Raw genomic sequence first — 19,743 nt, forward strand, 5'->3', positions numbered from 1 at the left:
ATAAATGAAAGCTAAACAAACTCCTACTTGATCTGTCTGGACAAAATTTCTCCAGGTTTGGAGTCAGATCTCAAGATAGGAATATAGCGCTTCATTCTTTTCCTAGAACTTTTTTTTTTTAAAGATTTATTTATTTATGCATACAGAACCGGGGTACAGGCCAGACGCACAGGGGCGGTGAGAGGATTCACCAGACGCACAGGGGCGGTGAGAGGATTCACCAGAGAATCCACTCCTCACAGAGTGGGGAGCGGAACAGGCAGATCGACGAAGTACACTGCTGTGGAGAGCAGCGGGCAAGTCAGGAGAGGTCTACCACGCCATGTGGTGACCTCCGGGGCTGGCGGGGATTGAACTCATGTGGAAGTGGCTTTAGCTTCTTAGTGCTGTGCTTTAACCCACTGTACCACCAGGAAGGGCCTCCCTAGAACTTTTGAGTAATGGGGAAGCCAGATATCCTTCAGGAAGGAGCTTACAAACACTCCATATGTGCATATTGCCAGCACATAAGGACAGGTGGAGTTTTTACCTAAGTTCGCTTAACCATAGACCCGGGAACTATAAATCCCTCCTATAGTAGTTCTTCAAGTTGAGAGTTTAGATGGAAAAGATGGCTTTAGTATCAGCTTGGTGACCTTTGAAATAAAAACTGTTAAAAAAAATAAATGGAGAGAAGAAAGCTTCTGGAGACCTTTCAAAATAATAAATAAATCAGTGGCAGTATTTCATCTCTGGGTTTAGTCTTACCATTAGTGGCTTAACAGATGCAGCAATGATGATTCCATCACATGTCTACTTGTTAGCCTAGCTGGTGCAGAAGATGGATGGGTTCGGAGAATGGCAGTAGATCATCATTAACTTCATTAGGTGTGAGACCCATTGCAGCTGTTATCAAAGCATTTCCTTAGTGAATGAAATCAGGGTAATATACATCATTATGATGGTTTGGGAGAGGAAGGTCTAGACTAATAAAACCAGCAATTTTCTTTTACCTGTGGAACAGCTATGAGTTTATCATCCCACCTGGCAAATATGCCAGCTCTTAGGTCTAGGCCATAATTTAGTCTATATTGGCTTTGACTGTATCAATCTGGTGGGTTGTATTTTACAAAGATAGCCACACTGTGTATCCCATCTTACATGCTCATAATGTGACACTGGCTTTCTTCCATTAAAAAGGAGGAGTCGGCCCTCCCTGGTGGCTCAGCGGGTTAAAGCACAGCACTGAGAATCTAAAGCCGCTTCCGCATGAGTTCAATTCCCACCTGCCCCGGAGGCGACCACATGGTGGGGCAGACCTCTCCTGGCCCGCCCGCTGCTCCCCTCACCAGTGTACTTTGACCATCTGCCTGTTCTGTTGCCCACTCTGTCTCTGGTGAAGCCTCTCACCGCCCCTGAGCCTCTGGCCTGTACCCCAGTTCTGTATGCACAAATAAATAAAATCTTTTAAAAAAAAAAAAAAAGGAGGAGTCTATTTTCTCTCCCTGTGTGCATGAGTAGATCTTTATAACTGCCTTGACTAACAAAGTGCAGCAGGCATGGCACTGCGTACCTTCTGAGGCTAGGTTATAAAATGTCAATATGGCTTACTTTTCGCTCTTTCTCTCAGCACTCGTGCCCTTCAAACAGAGGAATCCCAGACACATGGAGAGGTTGTGTGGGTTTTGTGGCCAAAAGCCCTTGCCCACATAGTAATGAATAAAACTTCAGGTGATTCCAGCTCTTTGGCTTTCAGTCTCCCAGTTGGTTGGTGTTGAGTCTCCCAACATCATGGAGCAAAGACAAACTGCACTGTGCCCTATGCCTGAAGTCCTGAATTGTGGAAGCTAAGAGAGAATACATGATTATTGTTGCTTGAAGCAGGAAATGATAGGTAATCTATAATATAACCTAATCTATAAAATTGGAGTTCTGCACATCAGTGAATTTTTTGAGGCATACCGAGTTAACCCTTTCAAAGTAAGGGCTAACCCTCTGTGGAAAAAAAGTATATAGTACTTGATGAGTTTCTTTAGATTTATGAAACATATTCTTTAGTTGGGAGTTTTGACCCAGCCAGTTTTAGGGGTGACCTCAAAAGCTGCTATTTTTCAAGTGGAGCCCGGAATAACAGAAGTGTCTTTTTGTTCAGGTTACAGGCAGCTCTGCCCTTGGCCCTTATAACTCAGTAGGTCAGTAGCAGGTCAGCATACTGAAAGGAGTCTCTTGCAAGCGCCAATTAAAGAATCACAAATGAGGCAGCAGTGGTGTTCCAAGTTATCCCTCTTTGACAAGAAACTATTTCCCCTGCTCCATGGCCCTCGTGGAGATTGAATCCCAGATCGTGAGACCCTCGGTGCCGTGGTTCCAGACCTGTGTATCATAGACTGGGTAGTGATGAGCCCAGACCATGTTCTTAGTGAACCCTCAATGTCAGTATCCTGAAATCTTTTCCACTTACACTGGAGTCATTGGAGGAGATTTTCACACTTGCTGTCTAAGGAGTGTAGACCTGGGTGGAAGCATTCTGGGAAGAAGGTTGAGATGTTCAAGCTTAGTGTGTACATTTTTATATAGCCTCACCCCTTTTCCTCCTCCATTTTCAGGATAATGCTTGTTCTCAGTTGTGTCTGATATCATTGAAGGCAGTTCAGAGACCTCTTTCATCCTCTCCTGCGAGACTGTCCCCTGTGTCCTATTGAGAGGTGAGAGGAAGATCACCTGACTGTAGAGTAGTAGAGTTGCTGGGAATCTGCTTCTTCAACAGATTTGCAACCAATATTCTATTTTTAGAATTGCTTTCACTCCCCATTTCCACAGCTACCCTAGGCAACCAGTTTCTTTGCTTTGTGGGATTGTTGCAATGTAAATTGGTTCTTCTTGGCTTTGCCCCCGGCTCTCTTTAGGATTCAGTCTTTTCAGAACCCATAATGCTGTCACCACTCACCCATCTGTTTCCCAGTTTCAAAAATGTTTCTCTCCTCCTCTTCATTCAATTTGTTCTTTTAGATTCATGCCTTTGTTCAACAGTCTTGATGAGTTTTTATGAGGGAATGGAGCTAAATACACATGTCCATCTACTCTCTTTAACTAGAATTTAAGACAACAAGACAAAGACTCAGAAGACAGAATGAGGGGTATAGTCTTCCCAGGGAAGGGAGCTGTAGTGTGGAAGCCTCCAAGAAAAGGGTCCCTGTGGGGACAAAGATTGACTACTGTCTTGATGTAATCCCATGTTGACAAGTACTTCCTCTTAATGTTCAAGTTAATTACAATCCTAATTCAAATCTCCCTGGCTCTCCCATAAAATTAACATTTTCTGGGATCTTAAGGAAATCAAGGTGAAGATGATTTTGAACTGTTCCTCTGTGCCCTAGGGTGGGGGGAGCATTAACTTTGGGTAACCATGCCTAGTGAAACTAGTTGCAAAGAGCCCCAAGATCCTGAAGAATGATTCCAGAGTGGACAAGAGAAGAGAACATCCTGGCTAACATGGTTCCTTTGAAGAAAGAGGACGTGAGCAAGATTCTGGATCATATAAGTGGAGTGGCAAATGATTTACAAGCTGAAATAGATTCACTGAAAGCAGATCACAACTAGAGTGACTGTGACTTTGAAAGATAGTTTTATTACGTATTTATTTTCAGCTATCTAATTGAAGTTTATTCTTCATAAAGGAAAGTATACAAATTGTAAATGTAAGTGTACTTGTCAGTTGTATAAATCTCCATTTTTTTTAAAGATTTATTTATTCATACAGAATTGGGGTACATCCCAGAGGTGCAGAGGCAGTGAGAGGCTTCACCAGAGACAGAGTGGGGAGCAGAACAGGCAGATCGATGAAGTACACTGCTGAGGGGAGCAGCGGGCGGGTCAGGAAAGGTCTGCCTCACCATATGGATCACCTCCAGGGCAGCGGGGATTGAACTCATGCTGAAGTGACTTTAGCTTTTTAGTGCAGTGCTTTAACCCACGCCACCAGGGAGGGCCCTAAATCTCCATTTTAAATGTGTATTTGAAGAAATACAACTGATGAAAGGTGAGGTTTCAAGGCTATATCACTTGGGATGAGGGATGATAGGATAGGCTGGTGAGGCATGACAACTCATGCCTCACCTTGACAAAGACTGCTAGACTTACAGGAGCATTGTCCACAACTTCAGTAACTGTGTAGCTTGACTTCTCTCCCAAGCAGATCCCCAGACAAGGACCGAAGGTCAGGTTTATTGGGGAAATGCGAGTGGGGAGTAGGGAAAGGAGACATGGAAAGAAAGCCAGTAGATGGCACCCTGTTAAAAGAGACAGCGGAATCTCACTGAAATTCTGGGAAACTGTAAAACAAAGCATTTTTGTGTCCTGTACATAGAGCCCTAGGAGTGAAGTTGCTTGGTCATGTGGTAGCTCCATTTTTAGTGGTCTGGGGAACCTTCACACAGCTCTCCATAGTGGTTGGAGCAGTTTGCGTTCCCACCAGCAGTATAGGAAGGCTACTTTTCCACCTTATCCTTACCACAAAAACACTAATTCAAAAGGATACCTGCACCCTATGTTTACTGCAGCACTAACAATAGGTAAGACTTGAAATCAATGCAAATGCCCCAAAATAGACGACTGATCAAGAAGATATATTTATACACAACAAAATATTACTCAGCAATCAAAAAAAGATAAACTTTCATTTCATTTGTGGCAACATGAATGGAGTTGCAGAGATTATGCTCAGTGAAATAATACAGAAGGAAAAAGAAAAATATCAGATGGTTTCACTTATAGGAGGAATATAGAGAAACCACACAAGGGGTCAAGGAAAAAAATAACAAGAAAGCAAACTTTTTAAAAAAAGATTTATTTATTTATGCAAACAGAACTGGGGTACAGGCCAGAGGTGTGGGGAAGTAAGAGGATTCACCAGAGAGACAGTATACTGCTGAGGGGAGCAGTGGGCGGGTCAGGAGAGGTCTGTTGTGCCATGTGGGTCACCTCTGGGGCCAGGGATCGGACTCACTGTAGTGGCTGCTGCTGGTTTGCAGTGCTGCGTCCTAACCTGTTGTGCCACCAGGGAGGGCCCAAAAAAGCAAACATTATAAAAAAAATGATATAAAATTATTTAGAGTTGAAAAGAAAAAAAAGCACAGAGATGCAGACTCTGGCAGCTGCATCCACTGCAGCACCCTAAAGTGTGCAGCTCTTACAGCAACAGGAAATACCCGGGACACAAAAGCACCTGCCACAGGTAACTAAGCTTTCCCTCATAAATGTTTGAAACCATGGATAGTAAAAGTGACTCTGACAGATTCCTCCTACACATTTCAATACTCCCTTGAAAGTTCACAATCATTTGTTATGGAAACATGTAGAATTATAAATTGGATTTGGACCTGACAGTCATTATGGACAGTTACTTTCCTTTTAACTCTTTCATAAATCAATGGTGAAAATGTTATGTCTAAATGGTAAAACTGGAAATTGTAATGGATATGTGAATAGTAGTGGTGATTTGAATAAAACTTACACTGATTCTGCACAGGGGGCCTGGGCAGAAAGAATTAAAGCAGACACATAACAAAGCTATTAAGTTTGTCAGTCACAGAAGAATAGGTCACTAAATTCTCTGTTTTTCTCAATTTCATGAAGAGATGGGCTTTGTTTCAAATAGCTTCAGAAGCTCTTTAGTTTTACTGCAGAAGAAATCCCACATTTGTCTCTTCAAGATGCTAAAGTAACTTCACCTTTCTCAATTGCATATACTTTGTGAGAGCATGTGCCTAACTAGAACTGGCTTGGGTTAAATTTATCACTTGTGCTATCTAAATTTAATCCTAGAGCAAGACAAGGTTTAACCAGTTTTCCATTTGAGAGATCAAATACATTGAATTACACTGTTGTATAACTGAAATTGTGGCGTGTACCTTTTTGAAATGGTGGTTTGGGTTCAATGTGGCTATGACCTCATCTGAACTATTCCCTGACACTGTTTTGAAGATTATTAAGAAACACTTGAAAGATTTGATAAAATGTGTTTGCAGGGTGTACCGATAATGTACACATTCATATTCTATGACAACACTATCTCAACATGATTTTAGGTCAGCTTTGGCCAAGTAAAAGGAGTGGGGCAGAGATAGAAAAAAATAGCTTGAAAGGAAAGTGGACAAAGAATATAAGACAATTCAAAAGAGAAAAAGCCAACTAAGCAATAAACATATGAAAAACTAGCCAAATATGAAAATTAAAAGGAATGACATACCTTGTACAACCAAGTTGGGCAAAAGAAAAAAAAAGCTCTTCAAGTGGGACTGCAGTGAAAGAATATTCTCATATATTGCTGATAAAATTGTACATCAGTCTTTTGGAAGAGCAATCTGAAAATATCTTTAAAACATAAGCATATGCATTATATATATACTTCATCATAAAAATTTGAAAAAGTGTGGAAAGGGCACATTTAGTTCATTTTATTTTCTAAAATGGAACTCTTGTCGAGGAGATAAAAATCAGCAGTAAAATAGCATCACAGTATAACAGGGTTTGCAGGAAATGGATTAAAATGCACAGAAAACAAAAATGTATGTGTGTGTGTGTAGTTAGGTCTGTGCACCAAACATGAGCCATGGTTATTTCCGCTGGGTGAGGCTATGTAACAGGGCTGTCCAGCAGGGAAAGGGGAGGTTCCAGGTTCCCTGCCCCACAAGGAAGGGTGAAGATGAGCAGCAGGAGAAGCTGAAGAGGAGCTTGGGGAGAGAAGATGGAAGGGGGAAGGAACAAGGAGACCTGGAGGAGACACATGGAGCAGAGGGATGGGTGAAGACGCTGTGCTTGTTCCTGGGAGTTGGAGGATTTGGAAGGAGGCTCCTGAAACAGATGTGAGAGACCCGTGGGAAGGTTAACAATGGCAGTGTTTTCTTATGATTTTACTCCTTTCCTTCCAGACTTGTCTGGCCCCTTCTGCCCTTTTCTTATGCGTCCCCACTAGAAGGCGCCCTAGACTTGTGGCAGGCTTTCTGACCTCTGGCTCTGCTTTAGGCCAACCCTACTGGGCATCTACCCACGAAGGAATGGGAGACTCTGGTGCTTAATTTGGAGACCATTTTATCTATTCTATCCCTTCTCTTATTGCACACTAATTGTACAAAGTTCCTTTCCATTAAAGGGTTTACACACAGAGTATGTTTTGTTGTAATGTGGCAGATGGCAGAAACTATTTAGAGCCAGCAGGTTTGAGGGCTCACCCCTCACCTCTGCCCCATAAGTTAGAGACAACGTTTTGATTCTTTTTGTGTGTTTTCTGGCATTTCAGAAATATAAGGAAAACAATTAGTTTTATTGAATTGTAGATCAATATAATTACACTGGATTTCATTCCATTGCCAGTCTTTCCCACCTAAATATTATTAAAGAAAGTGGTATAGATTATTTTATAACAAAGTTGTCTCAACAAACTAGTGATATAGGTGGTGGAGACTTCCAGATGTCCCCACGGAAACAATAACGTGTCTACTCTGTGCAGAGAACTAGTTCTGTCCGCGGTCAATGAAGGAGGTGGAATTCAAGACGGGGATGGGGCAGAAAGGGGACCGCCTGGCTGGTGGGGACGCCAGGGGCGGAGAGGGGACCGCTGGGCAGGAGAATCCCTAAAACCCCCGAACGTCTTTGCTGCCCCGGAGGATGCCGGGAACCAGGCTTAGCCGCGGCAGTTGCCGCGCTGGCGCACTGGCGGGGCCGCGCTACGTGGGAGCCTCTCCGCGCTGCGTGGGGCGGCTGTGGCAGGAGGGCGACGGCGAGTGTCAGATCCCGAAAGAGGGGTGAGCGGCGCGCTCTCGGGTCTGGGGAGCGGGACACGTGAGGGCGCGCCCACCGCGTGGGCGCCACTCCGGGCGCAGAGGGTCGGCGCCCCGAGTCGGGCCCAGACAAAGGCAGCCGGCGGGCGGCGGGCGACTGCGCTGGAGGAAGGCTAACCCGCGCAGGTGGTGGGCGAGGACGGAAGCACAGACTGGGGATCGGGCGTTTTCGTGACTGGCCACAGCGCAAGGGTGATTCAAACCCAGATCCCTTTTGACCCCAAATCTCATCTCTTAAGAAAACAGACGGTCTAAAACAAAGAATGGGGGTTTACTCGACCCTTATGCTTCATGATGCCGCACAGAGTATTGGGGTCACTGGGCTGTGTCTATCCAAAGTCTCCACGTCTCTTACCTTTTGTCAATTTTTTTCCTAAAATTGAGGTTTTAGAATTCTAAATCCTTTTGCTGACTCTGTGTTCTGCCTGCATGGACAGGGACCCGAGATTGCAGCTGAGATTAAGACCCTGGACCCTCCGCTGCCTGCTGAGGTGACAGACCGAGCTCCAGAAGGGAGGTGTTCTTTCAGGCACCCCGCCAAGCCTGCACCCCCAAGGAGAAGGCCGGGCTCCAGACTCCCGACAGTATGCAGCTAGTTTCCTGAGCGTGGAGGACACTGAGAAGCAGGAGTTGGTCAGTAGAGGCGGTCCTTGGAACGCTGAGACCTCCAGGCAGAGGTGCTGGCAATTTCCTCCTCGAAAGTGGACAAGACTAGCCACTAGTCTTGTCACGGCCTCGTGGGCTGAGGCCAGACATCCCTGAAAACCAAGCCCTCAAGTCGCCATGCTGCAGCGTCTACTCATCACCCTGCCCGCAGAGGCCGGCACCTGGGTGAAGTTGCACCACCCCAACAAGGCCAAGGAGGGGGCACCTCTGTGGGAGGATGTGACTAAGTTGTTAGAAAGAGAAGGTGAGAAGAGACACGGTGGGAGGGAGGAAAAGTGTCCCTCTTTGTTGCCAGAAGAAAGGCAGCTGTTGGGGAGACCATGAAGTAAAAGGCCCCTGGAGTTCTTGATGGTGGCCCCTGGTGCTCTTGATGGTGGCCCCTGGCCTGGGTTTTTTCTGAGTGCCTGTGGTGGCCACCTCAACCTAAACCCAGTGGTTCAGTGTTAGCGCTGTGTTACTTCTTTTCATCTTCCCTGAGGGGGTGGGGCAGGAGGACTTGCCTGAATTTCTGAGGAAATGTGAATGAAATAAGAGACATGCCCAGGTACTTGGAGTCTTAAGTCAGAGGTTAAAAGGGAGCAGGGAAATTTCCCAGGTGAGCCGGGAGTGTCTTGTGCTAGAAAGCATGGCCAAGCTCAAAGACTAGTGGCAGGTATGGAAACGATGCTGCAGCCAGCTTCCAGGGGCTTCTACTGCACAGAGAGGGGCAGATTGATGGTAATACCTTGAATAAACAAAATTCCACAAGTTCATGATGAACTTAAATAGGGAGAGCAGGTGCCAAAAAAGTCACTAACACTGGAAGTGATAAAGACACTGATTTCTTACTTTGAAAATTGATTATTAGGGGAATGAATGATGCATTTACTTTCCTTTTAGATCATTTCCAGTTTGAGGAAAGTTCTTTACAGAAAATACCTACTAAAAAGTGAGAATCTTTTACTGTACATGAAATAATTCAAAGGTTCATGGGGAAACTGTACATTCATGTGGCATCTGAGTATCCACCCTGCAGATTACTGGCTAAATGCCAATAAGGTAAGAGCAGACTTTTGCAGAGGTGAGATCTGGTGGTCACTGGCTTAACCACATGCCCCAGTGATGTGCTAATGTGCCATTTTGTACTGCCTGGATGAAGTCATATAAAGCACATGGTTTCACCCTTGAAGTATTCCTGACAAAACTGCTTAACCTGGAAATACAGAAAATACAGGGGCTGGAGAAATAAGATAAACTCCACTGTGGATATAATTCAATAACTCTGATCTCTTAAAAAGTTGATGTCATGAAAAAAGTAAACTGCTATTGTGGAATTAAGAGAAAGAAGAGGTAAGCATTTTGAATATGTTGTCCTTAATTGGCTCCTGATGTGGAAAAAAATCCAGAATCAAAGACAATTTGGGAACAGTTGAGGAAATCTGAAAATGGACTGAATGTTTAGATGGTCCTATGTAATCTCATCAGCTTTCTTAGTTGTGATAAATGATATTATAGTTATGCAAGAGAAGATTGTTTAAAAGTATTTAAGAGAAAGTCTGATGTTTACACTTTGTGGTTCAGAAAAATAGAGGGTCCTCCATAGGTCAAAGCATTGCACTGTGAAGCTAGCTAGCCAAAGCTGTTGCAGCCTGAGTTCAATCCCCAACCAAGGAGCTGACCCACATGGCACAACAGACTTCTCCTGACCCATCCACTGCTCCCTTCAGCAGTATATTTTGTCAATCTGCCTGTTGTGTTCCCTATTCTGTCTTTGGTGAATCCTCTCACCGCCTCTGCACCTCTGGCCTATACCCCATTTCTGTATGCATAAATAAATAAATCTTAAAAAAGAAAAAAAGCAAATAACAGCAGATATTAGGTAGTGGATATATGGGTGCTCATTTTTCATGGGAAAATATAACAAGGATAATAATTTGTGTGCCTTAAATCTAGTTCATATTTTCGATACCTCAGTCAGTGTTTCTTGAATTTCAGCAACCTGGCAGGGTGTTATGATTAAACTTTTAACAGGTTTAGAAAAAAATGAACAAGGTAGCTTCTTATGCTCAGTGAAGAAATAATTGTACAAATAAATATAATAGGAGTCAGCCTGAGATGGATATTAGAGGAGATATTAAAAACTAAGCTTTTGCTTGTACAGGGGACAGGAAGCTTTCTTCTCATGTCTGAGAAGACTTCTCTTAAACTGTTACTCAGTTGTTCACCAAGTAGGACTTGGGAAAAGTGCTAAGGTGGGTGCTATCCAGGTAGCTCAGCGAATGGAGGATGGGATTATGTGGGTGTGTCCAGTGGATGCAGGATGCGTTTCTAGAGGAGATAATGGTTGAGGAAGCAACTTGAAGTCCACAATGAAATTCTTGGCGTTTTCTTTTATCAGTGGGAACCCTTCAAAGTTCTTTGGACAGGAGTGATCTGATAGACGTGTGGTTTTGGATTGACACTGACCAGCACTCATCCTCGGAGCAGCCCACTGCATGTCCTCAGGAAGAAGGCTGTCCTTGCGTGGCCCTAAATGGTCTTTGTGAACGTGCCTGGGGGGTCGCATTCAGTGGGTCTGCAGGTACTATTTCTACTTGGGGCAGTTGAGGAGATGCAAACCCCAGCTCTTTTTCTTCCCCAGCTCTGCTGTCTCAGGCTGCTCGGGAGACCCAGGGAGAAAGTTTAGAGGGTGAAGTGGCCTCTGGACCCCTGACAGTGGAATCCCAGGTGGGTTGGAGTTTTCTGTTTCTCTCTTGAAATTATTAGATTTAAGAAGCTTGGATGATGATTTTCTGTGACTTGACTTACTGAAGTAGATTTTCTTAACCTTTTTGAAAACAGACCTCGCTGGTTGCTTTTCAAAGGTAGTTTCCCCAGAAGTCTCCTTTCTCAGTTGCCTTCTGATATCTAGCAAATCCTCTAGCCATTTATCCAGCAAGTTTAAAAATTATGTTGGGGGTATAATGTATGCGCTAAAAAAGCATATGATGCAGTTTCAGTGTAAACTCACAGATGTCATCTGGGGGAAAGATGGTAAAATGTCCTGTGGGCCTAGCATGCTTCACTGAGCAACTCTGTAAAACATTTGAAACAGCATTTCAAAATGAACAGAACCAGGCTTTCTTATTTTTAGAAATATATACACACTTCATTAATGACTTTTATGAAAGGGTTTTTGGTCATGCTTGGAGAAGAACTGTAGCTGGAAAGGAAAATGAAAAGCTACTAGCTGGCCATGAGAGCAAAACACTAAGTTGACAGAACAAAAAAGAGGAAAACTTTTAAGTGCAGTTTAACAGTACCCGTGAGCAGATCAGAAAACCAGCGGCCCTGCCAACTGGTACAGCCATATGCTCCCCACCCAGAAGCGGAGAGAAATTCAAAATTAGAATGATCAGAGAACACAAATATAGAAAAAACAGTTAGAAAACAGGAGAGCTTTAAAGTGGCATGATAACTAGCTTCCAGAAATCCCATGGCACAGGGTTGAATCCTATGTCTTTAAGCCTTCCTCAACTTTATTTTTCCTCAGTGGTTAAAAATGGTTACTATTATCTGCCTAATGGGGACGGTGTGTATGCTGGAATGGCTCCAGTACCTAACAGTCATCAAAACAGCCTCCATACTTAAGGAATTTGTTATTTTCTTAGGCCTCTGGGTTCTCTTTTCTTTGCCTGTGGAATCCTTTTTTTTTTTCCCCCTGTGGGAATACTTTCTAAAGTAACTATCAGATGGTTATTTAATTTATATAGGTCATATGCAACAGCTCCTGTACTTTAACAGTGTCTGCTTTCATCAAGAGGTAGATAGTCTTTACAAGACAGAATTCCTGCTCTTGCCAGAAACATCCTGTTATATCACACTTTTCTTACTAGCAGAAATAACCAACTAAGCATAGTTTGCCCAGACTGAAATGTTCTCATTTTAACTAATTCTTTCAGCCCAACAGAGGAGTCCATCTTCGCTTGTGGCCTTAACCCCTTTGCAACTGTGCTCTTTCTCCTCAATCTTTATGGTCCTTAATCTAAATTACTACACACTGTCTTGTGACCTTCTTTAATATTTCAGGAGTACTTTGTCTTCAGCCAAGTTGTAAGTTACCAGAAATAACTTACATGCTCTCTAGATTGCTTTGTAAATTTCTTAGAATATCAGCCAAACAGTTTCTAAAAGGGTGTTCAGGAAAACTTGTCTGGAATCTCTTTCACTTGACAAGGTCAAAACAACTTCCCGAACACTGATTGAAAAGGAGCATATTTGATGTTCTAGGACTTACTGACCTTCAAGGACATCTCTGTGGACTTCACCCAGGAGGAGTGGGGGCAACTGGCCCCCGCCCACCGGAATCTGTATCGGGAGGTGATGCTGGAGAACTACGGGAACCTGGTGTCAGTGGGTAAGGACAGGTTCTGGAGCTTTCTGTTGGAAGGCAGGTCTAAGTCAAGTGCTATGCTTAGGCTTTGGGCTTGGGTTAGAGGTTCCTTTTGAACACCACATGATAGTTGCGCTGGTCTTTTCTGGCCTGGTCTTTATGCTATGCTCTTGAGAAGGCCTGAATACCAAGAAACTATCTTTAAATCCTTGGTTTGGCTCTTTGACTTCAGTACATATAGTCTTTTCTTCTCTCTGAGCAGGATATCAGTTTTCCAAACCTGGTGTGATTGCACAGTTGGAGAAAGGAGAAGAACCATGGCTGATTGAAAACACTATTGCAGGAGGTCCAAGTGCAGGTAAGAGAGGAGAGACAGTGTCTCTCCTTAGTTGTGTTTCTACTTCAGGTTGCTCCAGGATGTTGGGAAGGCTGAAGCCATCTGCGTGGGACCGCAAGAAACCTGATTACCACTCTGTCACCCCATCCTGTTCTGATGTTGGTTTCTTTGGCATGAGACGAAGCGATACCTCTGTATTGTGGTTAGCTTTTACTGTTTCACTGACCTGATTTCACTGTTTTCTTGCTTTCTCCAACATTCTAAACCTTACTCTGACCATAATGTCCTTCTCCTATACATTCATGGATCTCTTCGTGTGTTACCCTTCTCATGTCCTTTTATCGTATATTTTACTTTCTCTTAAGATTCCATTTAGATTTTTTCCTTAATCTTATTCTGGATCTCAGCTTCACTTCTGATTCTCTTTTTTAACCAGTGTAATTTAAAATGTTTTTTGAAGGGGAGGGTAATTTATTTTTGAGGAACTTTGAGAACTCACTATATAATTCCTTCTTACCATATCCATGACTTTAACAGTCATTTTCATTTTCTAAGAAAGGTAGTAATGGCAGCTGTTTACCAAGCTGGCCTCTGTCATTCCTGTAGCTGAATTTGCTTCATCTTAAACATGAAAAAAAAGAAACCCATGGGTTAAGAAACTTGTACGGGGTCACTTTGCTACTAGTCACTAGAGTCAGTACTGCATTCTAATTATTCTGATGGCAGAATTTGTATTCTTACGGGGTTATTTATGCAACAGCATTGGCTTATACAGGCTTTGTCTCCTTCTTGATATCCCTTTCTTCTCCAGCTACTTTAATAATTTTTGTCTCCTCTATCTCGTTTCTTTTTCATTGCTTCTCTTTAATGCAATGTCCTCTTTAATGCAAATATATTATTTCCACCTTTGTTAGGACTTGCTAAACAACTGTAGCAAATTTCTAGAATTTGACTCAAAATAGAAACTTCTTACTCATATACTGGTCTAGGGGAATTTCATGGCCTAAAGGATAGTTATTTTCTATCTTGTAACGCAGGGACTGAGATTCCTCCCACATGGTGCTCTCACTAGTTTCTAGGACCTCCGTCATCTAAATTTAGCCAAAAATAGAAAAAGAGCACATTTGTGAGTATTTATGGGCCATCCTTTTCACACTTGTTCATTAAATGAGGGAGTCCCTTGTCTTCTCATTCAATCATGTTGAAGGAAGATTAGAAAACATACTGTTGTTAAAATTGTGTGTTCCAAAATGAGTAGAACAGATTTCAAGGAACAGCCAGCAGTATCTCCCATAACCCCTGAAGGGCTTTTGTCTTTTCTTATTTAAGGTTTTATTGATTTATGCATATAAGAACTGGATACAGGCCAGAGGTGCATGGTGGTAAGAGGATCACCAGAGACAGAGTGGGGAGCAGAACAGGCAGATTGACTGAAACACACTGCTGAGGGGAGCAGTGGGGGAGACAGGAGGGGGCAGCTGCACCATGAGGTCAGCTTCCTGGCTGGGGATGGAACTTAGGCCACAGGGGTGGGTAAGTGTGATTGCACTGAGACTTAACCCTACATTACCAGACAGGCCCCTGGACCTCTGTTTTTTTACATTGTGGTTCTGTCTTTACAAACTCCCACATATGCATCCCATAATTTCAGCTACCCAGTTGACACCTATATTGTCCATATATGTCTGTCTTACATATCATAGGAACTCTCCTCTTACGTTTAGGATATTTTTACACAGATAGGTTGTTATCACTTCAAACCCAGTACTTCCTGAACAGAAGCCGTCTTCTAAATTTTGTTCTGGCCTTTTAGTCTCTCTAAGATAGAAATCAGGGTATCAGCAAGAATGTGTTGTGGTTTTTTTCCCTCAATTTTTCACTTTCTTTTTTGGTATTTTCTGTTAGAACCATTCAACTCTTTATATCTGTTGATACAGTGCTAAGCCAAGTTCCCATCATCTCATGACTATTACTGTAATTTTCAATTGCATTTATTGACGTCTTATTTTCTCTTTCCAAATGCTTTTGAAGGTTACAGATTTGGCAACTTGGTATGTGAAATTTATCTTGTTCTTATCCTAAAAAGAAAAGTTAATCAACTTCATATTCTAAACATTTCTGCTTGCTTTTTTGTGTTCATTCCAAAATTTATCCAACCACTATTGAGCACTACTGAGTGTTATTACTAAAGTGAGGTTAGAAATCCTAGGGAATAAGATTTTACTGTGATGGGAAATATTGGCACTTTAGGATGGGAGGGTCCAGAATGGATGGATAGGAACAGAAAAAAATGAAAATCAGGAAAATTCTCTCATCCACAGATGTGCCATGTATAATTTAGATAATGTGTAAATCTAGATAATTTACACAGCCTCTATCCTTTAAGATTTTACAATATAGTTAATAGTTTGTCACAAATTAAAAAACCATATTCCACCTTATTCAGAGGGAAAAATTATGAAGAAAGATAAAAATGTGAGGCACTTGCAGGGAAACCCACATTCACTGAAAGTACACATACACATAACTCAATATTCCTCTTTAGTAAATCCTCCGAAGTACTGATAGGTGTGAACTAAATTGATATGTAATGACGAGGTAAAAAACCTATCTGTTTTCAGCATAATTTGAATAAATTCAAATTATGAAATGTCCATAAATGGGATCTAATGCAGCTATTAAAGAATGAAGTAAATCTAAAGGTGTAGACACAAAAGGGGACCCAAAAGATACAATGGAGTTAACACAGTAGATACAGAAATACCTATGTACACACCACAGTCCCTTTTTTAGGTATGAATGTTTGTTATTATATAAATGCAGGTAAGTAGACAGACAGACTGAATGGATGCCTTCCAAAGTATTAGTGCTATGGGGAATATGGATGAAATAAAGAGAGCTTGTCTCTTTTTGTGAATTCGTTATGATTTAGTGGTTAATAGGTTTTTGAGATAAATATTTCAAAAAAAATTTTTTAAGATTTATTTATTTATGCTTACAGAACAAGCCAGAGTTGTGGAGGGTGGGGTGGGATGGGGGGAGAGGATTCACCAGAATCAGAGTGGGGAATGGAACGGGGAGATCCACTGAAATACACTGCTGAGGGGAGCAGCAGGCGGATCAGAAGAGGTCTGCCATTCCATGTGGGTCAGCTCCCTGGCCAGGAATCACACTTGTGCTGCAATGGCTCTGGAGAGCTTTATAATGTAGTGCTTTAACCTGTTGCACCACCAGGGAGAGCCTGGTTTTGTGATAGAAATATTGGTTTGAGGCGATACAGTATTAGAATCTTGTATTCCTTAATGTTACAGCTTGCTATTGTCTTTATAACCCACGCTCACTTCATAGTCTATTTATTCTTGAAATTTACTTAGATGAGCTTCGCCCAATTTCTCAGTCACTTCATATACTTTTAACATCTTCTTTCTTTTGACCACTTCTTCATTTCCTTTTATATCAGCTAAACCTCAAGATCACCTTTAATGACAGTCCAGGTCTCCTGTACCTAGTACATGTTGTTTACCCACTTCTGTTCATACTAATGCCATTTCTTTTTTAAGGCAAATATATATATATATATATATATATTTTTTTTTTTTTTCAGAATTGGGGGACAAAACAGAAACCAAAGAATCAACCATAAAGAATGGCATTTCTTGGGAAGAATTACACCATGGCCTGATAATGGAAAGGCCCACAAGAGGAAACACCTTCAGTTCCACATTGGAAAGAATTTCCAAACATGACATCTTAGAAAATCACCAGAATAACCAAGGCATGGGTGAAGGGCATGTCTCCTTGAACCACAAGAAAATGCCCACTCAGGAAAGTAGCCTAGAATCTAACAGATTTGAGAAAAGTATTAATATGAGCTCAAAAGTTGTTCCAGAGCCAGTAGGGTCTTCAAGAAAAAGAGACCACAAATATGCCATACCTGGGAAGAATGGTAGATACAATCTAGATATGATTAATTGTTCAAGGCGTTACACAAGAATGAAAACCTTTGAATGTAATATTTGTGAAAAAATATTCAAACAACTCATTCACCTTACAGAACATATGAGAATTCATACTGGAGAGAAACCTTTCAGATGTAAAGAATGTGGAAAAGCCTTTAGCCAAAGTTCATCACTTATTCCACATCAAAGAATCCATACTGGTGAGAAACCCTATGAATGTAAGGAATGTGGGAAAACCTTCAGACATCCATCATCTCTAACTCAACATGTTAGAATTCATACTGGTGAGAAGCCCTATGAATGTGGTGTATGTGAGAAGGCATTCAGCCAGAGCATTGGGTTGATCCAGCACTTGAGAACTCATGTTAGAGAGAAACCTTTTACATGCAAAGACTGTGGGAAAGCTTTTTTCCAGATTAGACACCTTCGGCAACATGAAATTATTCATTCTGGTTTGAAACCCTACATTTGTAATGTGTGCAGTAAAACCTTTAGCCATAGCACGTACCTAACTCAACACCAGAGGACTCATACTGGGGAAAGACCTTATAAATGTAAGGAATGTGGGAAAGCCTTTAGCCAGAGAATACATCTTTCTATCCACCAGCGAGTCCACACTGGAGTGAAACCTTATGAATGTGGTCATTGTGGGAAATCTTTTAGGCATGATTCATCCTTCGCTAAACATCAGAGAATTCATACTGGAGAAAAACCTTATGATTGTAATGAATGTGGAAAAGCCTTCAGCTGTAGTTCATCACTTATTAGACATTGCAAGACACACTTAAGAAATACCTTCAGCAATGACCCATAAACTGTGTTCAAACAGCAAGAAGTCCGCATCTTTAAGCAAAAGCCTCTCTGTTTTTTTTGACTTAGATTTCAAGGGTCAGTAATTTTTTAATGGTTTGATCAAATGTTAAAACTTTTACCATATTTTAAAAGAAAGGATATTTTGGTACTTAAAAATAGTGAAAGGATATTACCAAAAGATAGCTCTTTACTTTGAATTAAGTCAGCTGTTTGAAAAATCTCCTAAATTTGTCTTTATTTTTCTCATTTCACTGAGGGCCAATGAGAACTTCATCATGACAGGTCGTGATATAACGATTAACTAATACATCAGAATAAAATTTAATATTTTACTATAGCCTTCCTATGGCTAGAAGAGTTAATAAAATATCCCTTGGCTCATTTCTCAGAAATATGTTAAAGGGAGATTTCAAAAACTGCTTATTATACATAAGATACTTATTTTTTATGGCTTCCTGTAGGGAAGAATTAGCAACTTTCTTCTATAAAGGGCCAGACAATAAATATATTAAGTGTTATCTATGATATGTTCTCAGTCAGAACGCTTCCATTTTAGGGCAGAAATGTCCAGACAATACATAAATCAGAGCCTCTCAGCCTTGGCACTGCTGATATTTTGAGCTGATACTTAATGAGTGAGCAAGCTGCTCCGTGCATAGTAGGGTGTTTCAGAGCATCCCTTGCAACAGAACACCAGTAGTAACTCCAGCCATCGGTGACAACCAGAAATGTCTCTAGACATGCTCATATATCCCCTACTTGGCAGTATTTGCTTTAGTTGAGAACCACTGACATAAACAAATGGATGTAGCTATGTTCCTATAAACTTCATTTAAATGCAGGTGTTGGATTACATTTAACCTAAGGGCTATCATTGCCAATTTACAGAATACTTAAAATGGTTAATAATGGCAATAGAATATCACTTTTGTTACTGGTATGTTTTTAAGTAGTCTTATTTCCTTATCAATTATTTGGTATTTTGTTGCAAGAATTTAAAACACTATATGCTGTTCTGGAAAACTAGGCATATTTTGTGGATATATTTATATAAACGTCAGTCCCTAATGCTTTTTATGTTTATAAATACTTTTGGCTATAGATCTAAAAGTTCAGCACTTTTAAAAGATAACCTCAATGCTAATATGTTACCTAAAAATTAGTCCATAATTTCTTAATAAATATTGGTGGCTCTCATATTGATTACTTTTAAATTATCTTTGCCAAGCATACAGTTATAGGTTAGAAAATGTGGTTTATGTTGAGTAGAAGGCTTTTTAAGATAATCCCAGACGGCACACTAGAGCCTTACCAAAGAGGACCAAGAAGAAGGTGACTACAGAAGCCATATTGAGGCAGGGAAATATGAGAAGAAGTCAGAATAGACCTTAGCACTTCACTGGATGTCCTCCATCCTTCCAGGCATAACTGGAGGTAGGCCAAGTTTAATGGCTTACTCTCATGTGCAGAACAAAAAGTTGAATTGTCTGGTCATTGTGCAGTCTATCAAAAGTAAAGCTGTAAATTCATTTGTGTGTATCATTGTCATCTGGATTTTCCCCTTATTATTTCCTTAAAAAAAAAAACACAAACTGGTCTCACACTTTTAAGTTCTTGTATGACTTTGATGGGCAGAAAGACCAGGGGTGTATACACTTGTGTATACATTCTATGCCTTCGATTTTCCATGAACTTGGGTTTCTCTGATTGATTTTTTTTAACCGTTTAATTTACTTTCTTACATTTTTGCTTATTTTTAGACAGCACTTGGAGTTTTCCCCTCGGGTGTAATCCCCATAG

The 19,743-nt window shown here is 41.4% G+C and overlaps 1 protein-coding gene across 1 annotated transcript; it reads left to right on the forward strand.

Moving 5' to 3' along the window:
- Positions 1 to 8,600: 8,600 nt before the first annotated feature.
- On the forward strand, positions 8,601 to 18,043 carry ZFP69B (ZFP69 zinc finger protein B). The gene is made up of 5 exons (XM_004679448.2): positions 8,601 to 8,727; positions 11,104 to 11,189; positions 12,732 to 12,858; positions 13,097 to 13,192; positions 16,776 to 18,043. The coding sequence occupies exons 1-5, from the start codon at positions 8,601 to 8,603 to the stop codon at positions 17,942 to 17,944; spliced, it is 1,605 nt and encodes a 534-aa protein (XP_004679505.1). The 3' UTR covers positions 17,945 to 18,043.
- Positions 18,044 to 19,743: the final 1,700 nt, after the last annotated feature.

Source organism: Condylura cristata, unplaced genomic scaffold (assembly GCF_000260355.1).
Source record: "Condylura cristata isolate star-nosed mole 26May11 unplaced genomic scaffold, ConCri1.0 scaffold00008, whole genome shotgun sequence".
Classification (NCBI taxonomy): Eukaryota; Metazoa; Chordata; class Mammalia; order Eulipotyphla; family Talpidae; genus Condylura; species Condylura cristata.

Bases quoted from the DNA above. Each gene is read 5' to 3' on its own strand.
- ZFP69B (XM_004679448.2), top strand. From the start codon at position 8,601: ATGCTGCAGCGTCTACTCATCACCCTGCCCGCAGAGGCCGGCACCTGG. The intron at 12,859-13,096 runs GTAAGGACAGGT...CTCTCTGAGCAG, and splicing joins CGGGAACCTGGTGTCAGTGG to GATATCAGTTTTCCAAACCT. The intron at 13,193-16,775 runs GTAAGAGAGGAG...TTTTTTTTTCAG, and splicing joins TGCAGGAGGTCCAAGTGCAG to AATTGGGGGACAAAACAGAA.